The sequence below is a fragment of the Hemitrygon akajei genome, chromosome 8 (assembly GCF_048418815.1).
Source record: "Hemitrygon akajei chromosome 8, sHemAka1.3, whole genome shotgun sequence".
Taxonomy (NCBI): Eukaryota; Metazoa; Chordata; class Chondrichthyes; order Myliobatiformes; family Dasyatidae; genus Hemitrygon; species Hemitrygon akajei.
This window is the reverse complement of record NC_133131.1, coordinates 26977083-26994915: the sequence shown is the minus strand read 5'-3', so window position 1 is coordinate 26994915 and position 17833 is coordinate 26977083. Positions and strand designations below refer to the sequence as shown.

Sequence of the window (17833 nt, the reverse complement as noted above, 5' to 3'; positions counted from 1 at the left end):
TTTCCCTGTAGTTCTGAAGTTTGTTCTCTCACATAATTTCTCACCAACTCCCCTTTGATTCCTTCTGCCCTTGTGATAAGCGAAGAAGCTCGTTGGTCAAGGATGGAATGCATACACTCCGTACAGATGACAGTGGAGGTCAGGCTTGCATCAGGTGCATGGAACTTCAGATCATTTAGGGAAGCCATTTTGTTTACTACTGGATCCATGCTGACTTCCACAGATCAGGTCCAACAGTCCCACACTTCCTCCGCCTGTTTCCCTGGATCTCTTCAACTTGTTTGAATGTTATTGGCACTTACTAAGTTTACATCAGTCACTTAACCCAGCAGCATGTCATTGTGAAAGAACTGAAGAAGTATAGGTTTAATTTAACTAGTAGAAGTGTTTAAAGAGAGCTGAGGTGCAAGTTAACCTTTCTTCAAAGTTCAAAGTACATTTATTATCGATGTATGCTATATACAGCCTGAAGATTCGTCTCCTTATAGCAGCCACAAAACAAAGAAACCCAATAAAACCCATTTAAACACAAAGACTGTCAAATACCCAACGGGCAGAGAAAAATTGTGTCAATAATAGTAAGCAAATGACATTGAGTACAGCAGTTCGCAAAAGTGAGTCCACAGCCACGAAGCCAGTTATCACTGCAGCATGTCCAGGAGCCCATTTGTTGCAGGCCACAGCATCAGTTCAACATGGTCAAGAAAATCTCATGAGCAGCGAACTGAACTTCAGACTGTCCCTCACCTCCGGCCCTGACACTACAACCTTTTTAATCTGGCCCAGCACTGAAATGGCCAAACAGTGGATCATCCCTCACCCTTGCTCTCAGACCCGGGCCCTGCTCCTTCGACAGGCTTTCAGGCCTAGGCCCCAACACCTCTATTTGGCCTATGCTTAACCTTTCCAATCTGCCCCGGTGCTTAAATCGGGCAAACATGGGCTTGTTTCTTGTTTTTGGGCCCAGGTCCCACTGCTTTGATTTGGCCTGTACCTGACCTTTCCAATGTGGCCTGGTGCTTAAAATGGTCAAACATTGGCTTGTTTCTTGCTTTCCGGCCCGGGCCCCACCACCTCGATTCTGCTGCTGGTTTGCTCAGTCTTGGCTCCAGTGTGGTCGTGAGCGTTGAGCTTATTTATTGAAAGGTCACCTGATATTTTTTCCCCTAACTGGACAGACAGCAGAGCGCACAGCAGTTTGGATTGTTTCACGTGCTGCTGTGTGGAGGGCAATTTCTTTAATTGGGGGCATTGCAAGTTTTTAACTAACCTATAAAAATAATGTCAACATGGTTTAAAGAGTGTCTTTGTTTTCAGGGACTGTTTGTCCAGTTGTAGTAGATGTACATGTTGAAACATTAAATTGCACTCAGTGGCTCAGATGGACCAGTGAACTGGGTGTGAAACCTTAATCTGCTTGCTTCGGTTCCCTGTGGTGTGAGGCTCTTTTGGAGGTGAAGGGATTGGCGGTCTGTCCGGAGTGAACCAGAGGGACATGGACCTTGGAAGGAGGCCACAGTGACTTAGTATGTTTTCATACTTGAACCAGGAGTAAAACTCGATCCTTCCACCCACTGAACATCAAGTGCCCTAAACATGGGATGCTGCAGATGCTGGAAATCTGGAGGAACAAACACAAAATGCTGGAGCTCAGGCAGCATCTGGGGAAGAATCCGGAATAAGGTGGCTGGGGGGGAGGGGAAGGAGTACAAGCTGGCAGGTGATAAGTGAAGCCAGGTGAGGGGGAGGGTGGGTGAGTGGAGCAGTGGAGGGGGGGGGTGGAGATGAACTGAGAAAACCTGGAGGTGATAAGTGGAGAAGGTAAAGGGCTGAAGAAGAGAGAATCTGACGGGAGAGGAGAGTGGACCGTGGGAGAAAGGGAAAGAGGAAGGGGCACCAGAGGGAGGTGATGGGCATGGGAGGAGAAGAGAAAGGGTAAAAGGGGAGCCAGAATGGGGAATGGAAAAAGAGGGGGAGGAGGGAAATGAGAGAAATCAATGTTCACAATATCAATCTGGAGGCTACCCAGATCCTGCATTAATTCCACTCTCCTCACATTCCATCAGTGTTGTAGATTCTATCAGGTTCCTCACCCACCTTGTAGATGGTAGAAAGACTTGAGTGTCAGGTGGTGGTGAATCGATTCCTGTAAAATACTCAGATCTGCTTCGTTCTATTGAGTCAATTAATTAGGTGGCTGGTCCAGTCGAGTTGCTCGTTAGCTGTGACCTCCCCAAGAGGTTTTGGTGGAATATTCCAACACAGTTATGCCATTGAGTGTGAAGGATACACGGTTAGACTCTCTTGTTGAAAATGGCCATTGCTTGACACTTTTGTGAAGGAAATGTTATTTGCCACTTGTTTGCTCATGTCTGAATGTTGTCTGTCTCGCTGTGATTACAAATTAATTGTGCTATCATTTTCAACAAACCACGTCTGACTTTATTATAGTAGCTATGTCACCAATGAAGCAGCTGAGGAACGTTGGTGTAAGGATTCCACAAGGTTCAATGGAACAAATATTTATATATATATATAGATTTAATTGAGGGAAGAATTTTGGTCAGGTTGTAGGGCAAGTTTCCATCTGTGGTTTGATCAGATTGTATACAGAGGTTAGGTTGTGGGGAGAGTTTCCTTTCGTATTTTATAAGATCATAATAATACACAGGAGCAGAACTTAGCTATTTGGCCCGTCGAGTCTGCTCTGCCATTTCATCATGACTGATCCATTTCCCTCTCAATCCTATTCTCCTGCCTTCTATTGTAACCTTTCACACCCTGACTAATCAAGAACCTATCAATCTCTGCCTTAATTACACTCAATGATCTGGCCTCCACAGCTGCCTGTGACAAGGAATTCTGCAGATTCGCCACCCTCTGGCTAAAGAAATTCCTCCTCATCTCTGTTCCAAAGTGATGTCCCTCTATTCTGAGGCTGTGCCCTCCGGTCCTAGACTACCCCACCATAGCAGAAATCCTCTCCACATCCACTCTATCTAGGCCTTTCAACATTCAACAGGTTTCAATGAGATCCTCATACTTCTAAATTGCAGTGAGTAAAGGCCAAGACCAATCAATCGCCCCTCATACCTGACCATACTTTGGTCAGGTTGTAAGAGTTTCTTTCCGTATTTTGTTTAGGTTGTATGAAGAGGTTCTTCCTCCACATTCCTTGTTTGATAATTGAGTGAAAACTCACTGACATGGATTTGCCTGAGGGATTTCTGGGAGCAACTTTACAAGGGGGCAGACAGGCATTTCAGTCTCGATTCTCTGGTGGTCTCACCTCATCTGAGGTTAGAGGTCATTGGACTTCCACTCCAGAGCAGCATTGAGGGCATGCTGCCTTCAGAGGATAAAACTTTAAACCCACACTCCATCAATGATCTTGGATGAATATCAAACTTTTTGTGGCACGATCTGAAGGAAAGAAAGGGAATTATTAAACCATCTGTCATTATTAAAATGGATTGTCAGGTCGTTCATATCACCGCCTTCCTCTGCAGCTTATTTATTTTATTTAGAGATACAGAGTGAACCAGGCCCTTTCTGCCCAAAGAGTCACACTGCCCAGTAACCCATCTGTTTAACCCCAGCTTAATCACAGGACAATTTACAATGGCCATGTGGTTCACAGGGGGAACATGCAAACTCCTAGGGTATTACCATGGCACCCTGGTCTATTGGCTACGTCTCTTTACAGCAACGGTGAGGTTTGCTCAACAGGATCATGGCAGCTCAGTCACTTGGTTTACTCAGGGCAGTGTGATAGACTTTTGTACATTAGCGTATCAAGGAATGTGGAGTTACTGCAAAACAACTGGCCCCAAACTAAAAGATCTTTCTTAGTTGGTGAGTAGAAGCAAGGGACCAAATGATCTGATCCTACTTCTACTTATGCTCGCTCTACATAAGGAGCGGAAAGCCAAGCAGTCCTTCAGGCTCTTCCCACCATTTTAGAACATTGCGGCTGATCTTGCGACTCGGGTCCACTTTCCAACCCAGCCACCCGATTTCCTGATCAGCTTGGTGCTAGCAATCTATCTGAAGTGACCATTATCAGCTGCGGTGTGGGAGCCCCTCAGCTTACCATTGTAACTTATCTGATATCTTTCTTTCCAAGGAATGACATCGGCAGCCAGTGGGAGGTTGTATGGGTGGCTGTGATGTTTCCTCCTACCTCCAAGTCTTTGCTTCATGTGGAAAGGCAACAATTACTAATTGTTCTGTGGAAAATATTATGCAGGGATATGAGAGCACTGGATTGTATCTTGACCTGATGTACTGTTCTCACACTGGCTGGCTTGCCTTCAAATTAAGGACATTCATATCTTTGCTCTTTAGTACCAGCTATGGTATTTCAATCCATCTGCAAATGTAATGTCAAATGTGATAGCTGAGAGGAATTCCAGTCTGCTCAGAATAAACCTGACTCTTTTGTGGCAAGAATGAGACAGCTTCAACAAAGTAGTGGCTGGAGTGTGAGGAATGATATTGGGACTGGTGAATCCAGTGTGGTTGCCCATCTGCCCATTTAATGAATGGGTGGGATATCACAGTGTTGACTGGCATGTCTGAAGACCTGATACTTCGTTGTGCAAACATCTCCTTGTGGCAGAGGTTTCCAACCTGGGGTCTACAGGCCCCTCGGTTAATGGTAAGACTCATTGGCATAAAGAGGGCTGGGAACTCCTGCCTCAGAAGTTCCTGAATTGCGGAAGCCACACACACTGGCTCAGCAGCATAGAAAGCTTGAGGTTGGCTCGGTGCTTTCACTTACCCCATTCTCAATGAGCAGTAACGAGCTGGTGTAAAATCCCACCAACGGCACCTGATCATACCTTGGATCAGATCAAAGGTCTCTTGCTGCGTCAGCCAGGCTGTGTTGGGATAAAGTGGGATTCCAGTTAGATACTTAGCCCTACTCTGGTCATGATTGTTGTTGACGGACCCCCATAAAGACATGTTTCCATTCTCAGTCAATGCAGGGAGAATGAACCACAAGACAGGAAGGTAGATAGACCTGGCTTTGGAATGCATTTTTCCTTGCGATTTTACTGACCACTACTAGATAGATGAGGAGTTTCTAATTTCCCCTGTATTTGTGGAAAAAGCATGCATATGAATTGATAAAAATCAACGTGTATTCTTTAATGTATTCACTGGAATATTAGTCAGAGACCACTATATATTTAAGAAATGAATCTTTTTTACTTGTATGTAACATTTCCCTATCTATTTTCCAGAGATCCACCTCCAAAGTTTAGAACTGCTTTGCAAAGTATTGTCTTCCATGAAATCCAGATCTGGATTTTGGAATTGCTTTGCAAAGTACTGACAGCCAGGTAAATAAGTAAATATTTTATGTAGATAAGTATGTAGAGAAGTAGATTTCTAAACATCTGTGTAAACCAGGCAGCTATTTGGATTGTAAATACTGCTGCTTTTTGATAGAATAATTGAGCAGACCAATCTTTAGTTAACATTACAGCAATTTTAGGATGAAGTTTGATTTGTGTGCCAGATACAGGTACATAATTATAGACTCAAAATCACTGCATACATCATGAAATTTGTTATGTGGCAGCAGTACCGTGCCAAACATTAAAATTGACTGTAAGTTACAAAAACAAACAGTGTAAAAGGGGAATAGTGAGGGTGTGTTCACGGACCATTCAGAAAAACCTGATTGATAGTAACAAATTTGCACTTATTGTATGAAAATTCAGTTCCATTGTTGGCAATGGAATAGAATTTTGAGGTCAATATACACTGGCCTTTATGATATGTAATGTATTTAGCAGATGCAAACAGGGACAGGTCTCTGTCATTAAGAACACTGTGGACTCAGTCTGATATGCCCCTGACCCTGGCACCCAGGAGGCAACATACCACCCGGGAATTTCACTGTCATCCGTAGAACCTCCTTTCTGTTCCCCTAACCAACAAATCCCTTATCTCCTGCCTAGGTAGCCTCCTACCTGCTGGCATGAACATTTAACTCACAGACCTCTGTTGATACCCCTGCCCCCCCCCCCACCCCATCCCTATCTATAATTTTAGTCTGGTTCTCTTTCTCTCTTCCCCCCCCCACTATAATCTCCCCCCAGCCCTACCTTTCTTTCTCTTTTATTTCCCATAATTCTCCACCTTCCCCCTTTGCCCATTTCCCTCCAGCCTATCACTTCCCAGCTCTCTACTTCATCCCTCCCCTCACTTCTTATTCCCCCTCGACCATCCCATGTTACTTCACTCCTGATGAAGCGTTTCGGCCCAAAATGTTGTCACTGCCTCCTCCCATAGATGCTGTCTGGCCTGCTGAGTTCTGCCAGCATTTTGTGTTTTTATTTATTTCCAGCATCTGCAGATTCACTCGTGTTGCCCTTGAAATCCCCTCTCACTACAGCTAGTCTTTTCTTCTCCCTTCTGTCTGAGCCACAGAGCCAGAGACCTGATTGCTGTGGCTTTCCTCTGGCTGTCTATCCCCTTTCCCTCTCCTGATGTTTTCCCAGTTACCTGTGTCCTGTACCTTGTTTGTAACTACCTCCCAATGAGTTCTGTCTGTCAACCCCTCAGCCTCCCGAATGATCCAGCATTTACTGAGTACTAGCTCCAACTCTTTAATGTGGTCTGTTAGAAGCTGCAGCTGGATGCACTTCTCGCAGCTTCAGTCATCAGGGACATTCCCAGGGACATCAGCCTTCCCAGATCCTACAGGAGGAGTGTAGCACTATCCTGACTGGCATCCCCACTGCTCTAAATGAATAAATAACAAAAATCTACCCACTATCAGAATGTTATGTTTCTTGCAACAATATGTGGTCTCTCTCTACACACACACACACTCTCTCTCTCTCTCTCTCTCTCTCTCTCTCTCTCTCTCTCTCTCTCTCTCTCTCTCTCTCTCTCTCTCTCTCTCTCCCCCCTCTCTCTCTCTCTCCCCCCCTCTCTCTCTCTCTCTCTCTCTCTCTCCCCCTCTCCCCCTCTCTCCCTCTCTCCCTCTCTCCCTCTCCCCCCTCCCCATAGTAACTTTTTCCTGCCTCAGTCTGCAGGAGTCTATGTTCACATTTTTTCTTTTTTTCCATATGAAAAAGGAGCATTTACTATTTGAATTTTTTTGTCTTACAAATTTACTTTCATGTTCTACACGCCCCTATCAATTCCCTCACCTTCAGAAATGCTCTCAATCCCACAGGCATACTGGTGGTTTTGGCAACATTACAAGCTGTTTCCTTTGCTCGACTACCATCGTTTTTGTGACTGTTGGACACATTCCCTCTGCATTTTCAGCCTTATTGGGATATGTGCTAATGATGAACTCTAGATTCATTCTTTAACTGTTATTCTTTGCCTGTTTGAAGTCATTCAAGTTTCCTATTTCATTGAAGCCAACTCATGTCTTAGGCCTTTGAAGTTTAAGCATTTGCCTGGGCTCCACCCTCCTGTTTTGTGCCTGAACTTTGTAGGTCTGTGTGACCAAGAGCTAAAGGACAAAACAGAGCAGAGTCAACCAAGAGTTGAAAATAATCTTTCAACTTCATTTGCACTGATACAGGTAGTACAGGTTCCATCAATAACATCCCACATCGAATTATTACTCATCTTAATTCTCTGTTGTTCCTGTTCAATGTTGTCTGTGACTTGAGATCTGTAATCCTAGAGTGAAGTGACTTTTTTATTTGGCATTTTCATGCTGACTTTCCCAGAAAAATGGGCAAATGGATAAATCCAGTCAATAGTTGCAAAATACTTTTCATGTCTTAGATTATTATTACAAATTTTTCAATTTAATTGCATTTTCCCCACAAATGTCACTCTGTGACCAGTAACCAAGGGAATGCAGGGAAATGACTTTGCCTTAGTTTTTCTCCCCTGTTCCTTTCAAGGTCCAAACTTTCCATTTCTGGCTCCTGCTTTGGAGATGCAAAGTCTCGAGGGCCCAAAAGAAAAGCCTTTTTCCCCTTTCGCTTTACTTACAGAAGCCCTTTGCAAATGGAGAACTGTTCATTCTCGCTGCTGCTGTAGAGGAAAGCGGACCTGCTGCTCAGTCACTTGTTTACAGTTTTTATAAAGTAGTGTTTACAGGTCCGATTCTCCTAATTTTAATGGGAGATGTTCTTTGTCTTGTACTACTGTGCATTTTTCCTTGTTCTCATTCCTGTTAATTAATAGTGTTTTCAGTGCTGACTGTGAAGACCCATAAAGAATAAAAGCCTGATGGAATTCAAGGCCACTTGTAAATCTATAACTTTTCTCACCATCTCATCCATAATTTCCCAAGATTAGCAAGGAAGTTGTTTTTAAGATCTCCTATTTCAAAAGAACTTCCCTCCCTCTCCTCTTTGATTCCCCACTCTGGCCCCTTGTCTCTTCTTGTCTGCTTGTCACATACCCCTGGGTCCCCACCTCCTTCCCCTTCTCCTATGGTCTACTCTCCTCTCCTATTTACCATAAAACATAGGAGTAGAATTAGGGTGTTTGGCCCATCGAGTCTGCTCTGCTGTTCAATCATGGTTGATTTTTTTTCCTTCCTCAGCCCCACTCCCGGCCTTCTCCCCGTAACCTTTGATGCTGTATCCAATCAAGAACCTATCAATCTCTGCCTTAAGTAAACCCAATGAACTGGCCTCCACAGCTGCCTATGGTAATAAATTCCACAAATTCACCACTCTCTGGCTAAAGAAATTTCCCCACATCTCCGTTTTAAATGCATGCCTGTCTGTCCTGAGGCTGTACCCTGTCATCCTAGACTTCCCCTTCATGGGAAAGATCCTTTCCACATCTCCTCTGTCCAGGCCTTTCAACGTTCGAAAGGTTTCAATGAAATCCCCCCTCATCCTTCTCAATTCCAGCAAGTACAGAACCAGAGCTATCAAATGTTCCTCATACAATAACTCCTTCACTCCCAGAATCATCCTTGTGAACCTCCCTTGAACCTCCTCCAATGCCAGCACATCTTTTCTTAGATGAGGAGCCCAAGACTGTTCACAATACTCAAGGTGGGGCCTCACCAGTGCCTTATAAAGCCTCAGCATCTCAACCCTGCTCTTGTATTCTAGACCTCTTGAAAGCTGACTTTGCATTTGCCTTCCTCACCACTGACTCTACCTGCAAGTTAACTTTTAGGGTGTTCTGCACAAGGACTCCGAAGTCCCTTTGCATTTCAGATTTTTGGATTTTCTCCCTGTTTAGAAAATAGACTGCACAATTATTTCTACTACCAAAGTGCATGACCGTGCATTTTCCAATATTGTATTTCATTTGCCACTTTCTTATCCATTCTCCCAATCTAAGTCCTTCTGCAGCCTACCTGTTTCCTCAACACTACCTGCCCTTCCACCAATCTTTGTATCATCTTCAAACTTGTCAGCAAAGCCATCTATTCCATCATCTAAGTCATTGATATACAGCATAAAAAAAGTGGTCCCAACACTGACCCCTGCAGAACACCGCTAGTCACTGGCAGCCAACCAGAAAAGATCCTTTTATTCCCACTCGCTGCCTCCTACCAAACAGCTAATGCTAGTGACTTTCCTGTAATACCATGAGCTCTTAACTTGGTAAGCAGCCTCATGTGTGGCACCTTGTCAAAGGCCTTCTGAAAGTCCAAATATTCAAAATCCACTGCATCCCCTTTTATCTATCCTACTTGTAATCGCAAAGAATTCCAACTTGCAGACTTTCTCCTATCTTGTCCTGTGTTACCAAGTAACCTCATCTTTAACAATTGACTCCAATATCTTCCCGACCACTGAGTTCAGGCAAACTGGTCTGTAATTTCCTTTCTGCTTCCTTCCTCCTTTCTTAAAGAGTGGAGTGACATTTGCAATTTTCCAGTCCTCTGGCACCATGCCAGAGTCCAATGATTCTTGAAAGATCATTACTAATGCCTCTACAATCTCTACCACTATCTCCTTTAGAACTCTAAGGTGCAGGTTTACCGTTCCTACCCACCTGGCTTCACGTATCACTTTCTAGCTATACTCCTTCCCCCCCCCCCCCTTTATTCTGTCATCTCCTCTCTTCCTTCCCAGTCCTTTAGAAGGGTCTTGTCCCAAAATGACGACTGTTCCTTCATTTCCATGGATGCTGCCTGACCTGTTGAGTTCCTCCAGCATTTTGTGTGTGTTGCTTTGGATCTCCAGCATCTGCAGAATCCCTTGTGTTTAGAACTTCCAGATGTTCTCTGTGATACTGACAGTCTCAGCCAGAATTCCTTTTGGGCCTCAGATTTTGGTTGGTTTCATTTTGTTGGCAGCTGCAGTGTGTCCGTTCTACAGCATAGTGTAAAATGGCTAGGGTATTATACCATAAAGAAGACAGAGATTTCTGAAGTATGGAGTACTTTAGAGTACAGATTTCAGAAACTTATGAATACTGATGGCTTGCAATGCAACTTCACCCTGTAAAGAGATCTTATTTTGAAGGATTGCAAGATAGGAATTTAAATTTAAATTCAGATTATTATCTGAACGGTGGCCGATTAGGAAAAGGGGAGTTGCAATGAGACCTGGGTGCCATTGTACACCAGTCATTGAAGGTGGCCATGCAGGTACAGCAGGCAGTGAAAAAGGCAAATGGTATGTTGGCATTCATAGCAAAAGGATTTGAGTGCAGGAGTAGGGAGGTTCTACTGCAGTTGTACAAGGCCTTGGTGAGACCGCACCTAGAATATTGTGTGCAGTTTTGGTCCCCTAATCTGAGGAAAGACATTCTTGCCATAGAGGGAGTACAGAGAAGGTTCACCAGATTGATTCCTGGGATGGCAGGACTTTCATATGAAGAAAGACTGGATCGATTAGGCTTATACTCACTGGAATTTAGAAGATTGAGGGGGGATCTTATTGAAACGTATAAAGCTCTAAAGGGATTGGACAAGCTAGATGCAGGAAGATTGTTTCCGATGTTGGGGAAGTCCAGAACGAGGGGTCACAGTTTAAGGATAAAGGGGAAGCCTTTTAGGACTGAGATGAGGAAAAACTTCTTCACACAGAGAGTGGTGAATCTGTGGAATTCTCTGCCACAGGAAACAGTTGAGGCTGGTTCATTGGCTATATTTAAGAGGAAGTTAGATATGGCCCTTGTGGCTAAAGGGATCAGGGGGTATGGAGAGAAAGCAGGTATAGGGTTCTGAGTTGGATGATCAGCCATGATCATACTGAATGGCGGTGCAGGCTCGAAGGGCCTACTCCTGCACCTATTTTCTATGTTTCTAAATTCATGTATTTAGCAGCTGAGCCAAAAAAACTAATGCTGGATGTCTTCCTGCGTGCAGAGTCCCTGTCTGGAAAAGCTGCATCCAGATTCCATGTCGACCTGGAGAATTCTAGGACGTTTTCTTTAGCTGGATTCCCATTATCTCTGCGTTGTTTGATTGGCACCAAGTTCCATTCAAGTGAGGTGCAATTTGCTGAGATTGTTTTCTGTGAATGTGCTTGCTCCATCCATTTGAGCTAATGAAATATAGTTAATCTGATACTTAATATTTCTGCTATTATATCAATTAATAAAGTACATTGGCTACACCGAGAGTTTCAGCAGCCGGCTGCAGGAACTGCAGTATATATGTCAGGCTTCATTGTGTGCATATTCAGTGTTGTTCGACCCTGTTTGTTGCTGGCAGAAGTAGTAACAATCCTTCTGGCCTTCACTTAGGATCTATTTTACATGGGTTGTGCATCTATCAAACCTTGGGGAAAGTGTACGATGAGCTGGATAGGTTCAGCCATCTTGATGCTTGTTATAAGCATTGTAAGGACGGAGTTTTGGGTTTACTGGCAATGTTTGACTTTGTTCTTTCGATCCGTATCAAAAGAAGTGGCAACATTGTGCGGCAGAGACAAACAGCCAGAGAGTGAAAGATGTCAGCTCTACATTATTCATCCGCAAGATAGGAAAACATTGAATAGTTAAGGGGATGTGATTTATTTATTTGTTCTTTGTATCACAAGCTGCAAATTGCACATAGAGCCATCACTGTCAAACTCCATCGTTGTTTGTATTAATATGTTTAGCAAAAGCTTAGTGAAGGTGTTGGGGAGGGTTTAGACAAGATTGCCAAGAAGAACCCGATTGGTAGGTTAGATGATGGAGCAGTGATCATAAAGATAGATGTAATGTGTAGAGATAGGGTATAACTGCTGTCAGTTGGATGGGTTGAAATGTGTCTCTTTCAATGCAAGAAATATTAGGAACAAGGGTGGTGAATTTAGAGCATTGAACGGTGTGCTGATTGCTGATGATGTGGCCATTACAGAGTCGTGGCTATCAGAAGGGCAGGATTGGCCACTAGATGTTTCAGGGTTTACATATTTCATAAGGGACAGCGAGGAAGGTAAGAGGCAGGGATGTGGCATTGCTAATCGGGGGATTACCACAGCTGCAGAAAAGGAGGTCATCACGTAGGTCAAATATGATGACAGAATATACTATTAAGACTCTTGGCAATGTGGAGGATCAGAGGGATCTTGGGTCCGACTCCGTAAGACACTCAAAGCTGCTGCGCAGGTTGACTCTGTGGTTGAGAAAGCATACGGTGCATTGGCCTTCGTCAATCGTGGGATTGAGTTTAGGAGCCGAGAGGTAATGTTACAGCTGTATAGGACCCTGGTCAGACCCCACTTGGAGTACTGTGCTCAGTTCTGGTCGCTTTACTATAGGAAGGATGTGGAAGCCATAGAAAGGGTGCAGAGGAGATTTACAATGATGTTGCCTGGATTGGGGAGCATGCCTGAACTCTGCCTTTTTTCCTTGGAGCAACAGAGGATGAGAGGTGACCTGATAGAGGTGTATAAGATGATGAGAGGCATTGATCGTGTGGATAGTCAGAGGCTTTTTCTCAGGGTTGAAATGGCTAGCACGAGAGGGCAGAGTTTTAAGGTGCTTGGAAGTAGATACAGAGGAAATGTCAGGGGTAAGTTTTTTACGCAGAGTGTGGTGAGTGCGTGGAATGGGCTGCCGGCAACGGTGGTGGAGGTGGATATGATCAGGTCTTTTAAGAGACTCCTGGACAGGTATATGGAGCTCCGAAAAATAAAGGGCTATAGGTAACACTAGGTAATTTCTCAGGTAAGGACATGTTCAGCACAGCTTTGTGGGCTGAAGGGCCTTTATTGTGCTGTAAGTTTTCTATGTTTCTGTTTAGTGGGTCAGTGTGGGTAGAAGTCAGAAACAGGAAAACAAATCATTCTATTGGGAGAATTCTATAGAAGTCCAATAGCAACAGAGACACCAAGGAGCAGATTGGGAGGCAGATTTTGGAAGGGTGTGAAAATAACAGGCTTATTGCCATGGGTGGCTTCAACTTCCCCAATTTGATTGGCACCTCCTTAGTACAAAAGTTTTGGATGGGCAGAGTTTGTTAGGTGTTTCCAGGAAGGACTCCTGACACAATATGCAGACAGACCAAAGAGACGAGAGGCCATACTAGATCGACACAGAGTAGATCGACATATAGTACTGTCGTATAATAAAGCTGGCCAGGAGACAGATCTCTTGGTGGACGTGCATTTTGGAGATAGTGAGAACAACTTACTGACCTTTAGCATAGGCTTGAAAAAGGAAGAGAGCAGATGGTATCGGAAAGTATTTAATTGGGGGAGGGTTAATTATCTTGCTCTTAGGCAGGAACTTTGGAGGTAATTTGGGAATAGATGCACTCAGGGAAATGCATTGAGTTCTCTATAGATTTGTTCCATTGGGGTAGGGAAAGGATGGTAGGGTGAAGGAACCTTAGTTGACAAGCGATGTGGAACATCTAGTCAAGAGAAAGAAAGAAGAATACTTGTGCTTCAGTAAGCAAGGATCAGGCAAGGCTCTTGAGAGTTATGGAGTAGACGGAAAAGAGTTTAATAAGGGATTTAGGAGAGCTAAAAGGGGTATGCAAAGGCCTTGGCAGGTAGGATTAAGGAAAGCCCCCAATGCATTCTACATGTATATGAAGAACAAGAGGATGACTAGAGTGAGGATAGGACCAATCAAAGATAAAAGAAAAACATGTGCCTGGGGTCAGAGTAGGTTGGATGACGTCCTTAATGAATACTTTGCTTCAGTATTCTTCAGTAGGAGGGATTTTAGGACAAATGTGAGGACCTGGACAAATATGCTGTAACATGTGAACATTAAGAAAGAGGATGTGCTGGAACCTTTGAAAAACATTAGGATAGGTAAGTCCCCTGGACTGGATGGGGTGTACCCCAGGTTACAAGGGGCATAACTTTCAGGTGTTTGGTTAGGGGCATGTCAGGGGCTTTTTACACAGTAGTGGGTGCATGGAATGCGCTGCCAGGAGTGGTAGTAGAAGCAGAATCATTGGAGACATTTAAGTGACTGGACAAAAGCAAAATGAAGGGCTGTCAGGGTGAGAAAGGTTATATTGGTCTTGGAATAGGTTAAAAGGCTGGCACAACATTGTGGGCCGAAGGGCCGGCACTGTGCTGTTCAACGTTGCCAGTGTAAATTCAACTTGATGACAAAACTGACCAGTTGCCTTATTTATAAAGCAAATACTAGTTTTAAATAACCAAAACCATTTCTATTAAAATACTACTAAGTAGGTTACAAATTACTGCATCACGTCAGCATAAAAGCCATACTTTTTGTGTGAATTCACTTAAGAAATCTTTTCACGTGACTTCGTAATTATAACAAAATACTTAATTTTTGCCTGTCTGTACAAAGTTTTGCGACCTAATTCCCTTGAGATTTTTATAATATTCTGAATCTTCCTTCTGCTGCACCTGTCATGTGGTGAGATTGGCATCTTTGCAAATGTGACTTTATTGAATACCTGTGTGATTCTACCCCTTACGTGGAGATGTTCCCTGCTTTTCATCAGTTTTTTTTTAGGTGTCTGGGTTCCTTGGCTCTGTCTGACATCTCCATCCATTCCTGTGTTTTCTTTGGAAGGTATCCGTCACGCCTCTAGTCAGTGAGTTTCCTTTTCTCTGTAATGAAGGGAAGCTTTTTGCTATTTCAGGGAGTTCAATACCAGTCAAGTCTAATTTTTGGCATTTGTTCAGAGACTTCATATTATCACATTTTATTAATTTGATGAAGTAATTTCTTGTCCATTATTCTTTAGATTTAGAGATACAGCACAGAGTAGGCCATTCCAGCGCTTGAAATCATTCCACCCCAGCAACCCTGAACAATCCTGATTTAACTCTAGCCTTATCACTGAACAATTTGCAATGACAAATTAACCTACCCAGTATGTCTTTGGACCGTGGGAGGAAACTGGAGCACCTAGGGAAAACACTCGTTCCATGGGGACTCGAGACTCCTTGCAGAGGACACTGGAATTGAACTCCAAACTCCGACATCCTGAGCTGTGATAGCTTCGCACTGAACATTACGCTGCCGTGCCACCCAATTTATGTTATGCATATTAAGAATTGGCTTCAGTTCTTTAATGGCATCCAGTTGTTTTATAAGTAAGCAATTGGTGACCTTCTAAGCAGCTTGAATTTACTCTAGCAATTCTGCCAAATACACTTATTTTAGACTAGTAAACGTTCGCTTGTCAAAATGCTGGTGCTCAAGTGAGATCAGTAGAAAAGATTATGTACCATCACAGAAGGAGCACCATAAACTATTCGGTGTCATAACACTTTATCTTGTAGAAATCTCTCAAGCTGTATGTGCCTGTTGAGTCTGCTACGTAAGGTTGCCTCTTTATGTTGATTACTCTTGACAATCAAGAAGTCAAGTCATCTGTCTGTTTCATCTGTTACATACAAGATGTCTAATCAGATCATAAATACTCTCAATCAAACTATCCTGCCCTGCTGATCTGATCTTTACTCATTTCTATCTCCAACAATGCAATAGAGAAATATCTCCACAATCTGATGGCTTGTTGGATAAGTTGCATACAGAAACAAAAGGGGAGATATTTATTCATCCAGATAATGTTGAATGGGACCAGGCCACTCAGCCCAATTACTTCATGTTGGTTTTTAGGAGTTCCCTCTCTTCCTTTATTCCATCATTTTACTCCTCTTAATGATATCCTTCTCACAATGCCCCTTTGTTCTCAACTCTTTTTCTCTTGAGAAAATAGGATAGAGAGAAACCATGGTGCTTAGACATGACTAACTGATGACCCAAAACTTATAAAAGCCCATCTGATAGTCCAAGCAAACACATGCTGTTATTCTTGGTCTAAAAGTTGATTCTGCAACATACAGTCCCATTCTTTCTTTGAAAAAGGAAGTTTACAGTAATAGCCTAATCACACATTACTGACCCCACTACACTCAACTGCACATGCTCCTCTGCAAAATTTACTTCTTTCTTGTACATACATGTGCCTTTCTTATCTCAGAGGCTGAACTTTTGCTTCCAATCAGATCATAGGTTCTAACTCTAGTCCAGAAGCCCCAGGTACAACTAAGTACAGTTTCACTAGTAAAGCATCACACTGACAGGGTTCAGTATCCCAGAGGTGAGTTAAACCACATTGTTCACCCCTCTCAACCCCGTCCACCCACATTTCCAGGTGAAAGATACTTCCAATTATCAGTGAAAATTATCTGTATTTCTACCACCTTTTCCCTTGTTAAGGAAATCCCTTAAAATGTTCTCCGGTAGCTGTGAAGTTTTAGTTGCCCATGCATATATAGTTGATAGCATTCTCTATTCACTGTAACCTCCCTTTTCAGGTCACCCACTACTGCACATCCACCTCCAGATGGGAGGGTGGGTCAGTCTGGTAAGACTCTCCCACGACAGTCATCATTAATTCTCCATGACCTGTTGTCACATGCAATACAGGTGGGTTCTGCCAGATAGTGGCCCTTAGGGGAGGTTGTCCTGCTGAGTTACCTCGTGATTATCTGCTACTCCACTGAGTGCTGTGGCTAAGAAATTACAATGTGTTTTCCCAGTGAGTGAGTCTCCTAATCAGGGAATGGAAGATACATTCAGCTGAGAGCTGTCTGGAAAACAAATGCCATTGACTAAAGCACATACAAGCATGGTGTCCCATCACATTGTATGGAATAGCTTGATAGTAAGATGAGAGTATGGTTTGTGACTCATGCCAATGACCTTTGCACAGACCCAGATTATCAAGATGAAACATTAACCCCAATCTTTTAGATGCAATCTGACTTGCTGAGATTTCATAGTGGAAATTTGTCCTCCATTGTTGACCGGAGGTTCAAATTCCCAACAGGTGTACTCTGTACAATGCTTCCAAAATTTGTTTCCATTTACTGGACTTCAGGAGTATACTTATGAACTAGATGAATGGCCTCAACCTGAAATGTTCTCTGCCCATTTGTTTCCTTGTATGTTGCCTGACCCACCAAGTTCCTCCAGCATCTTGTTTATTGCTCCAGATTCCCCCATTGACAGTCACTTCTCTGTTTATCAATTACTGCTTTGCATTTTTAGTGTAGGTTACCAAGGCAAATTTTCCACAGAAATTTAATCTTAGCGGGTGCATTAATTTTGTTTTATAACAGACCAGCACAAAGCCATGTTTATATTCATACAACTGCATCTCCTTGTTAATTTGAGTTGGTGGCAGTATTTGGCAAACTCAGAGTAGTTTATTTCATTGAAACAAATCCATGAGACCTACTTGAGTCTCTTACGAATGTATTTGATGGCAGGAGAGGAAATGTGTGCTTTCCTTCTAATTCTTCACTCTTCTGAAGGTGATCAGTGGTGCTACAGACTATCCTGCTGCCCGGCAGCATTACATTCAAATATGAAGTTTGTGTGCATCTGCAAAAACTTTCCAGCAGGAGTCTTAATGCTGAACAGGGCGAGGAAAAAAGTAAACGTTTCAATTTTCCTCAAAATCAACAATTGTAGCAGT

At 43.3% G+C, this 17833-nt stretch overlaps 1 protein-coding gene across 6 annotated transcripts in view; it reads left to right on the top strand.

Annotated features, from left to right (window-relative positions):
• Window positions 1-17833, top strand: part of rilp (Rab interacting lysosomal protein) — a 57886-nt gene that overhangs the window by 37534 nt on the left and 2519 nt on the right. For 2 of the 6 annotated variants that reach the window (XM_073053481.1, XM_073053482.1), the window contains exon 8: window positions 16668-16779. The exons of the other annotated variants lie outside the window; for them this stretch is intronic. In XM_073053481.1, coding sequence (XP_072909582.1) covers window positions 16668-16779 — 112 coding nt within the window. The remainder of the gene's footprint in view (window positions 1-16667; window positions 16780-17833) is intronic. 6 annotated transcript variants of the gene reach the window in all.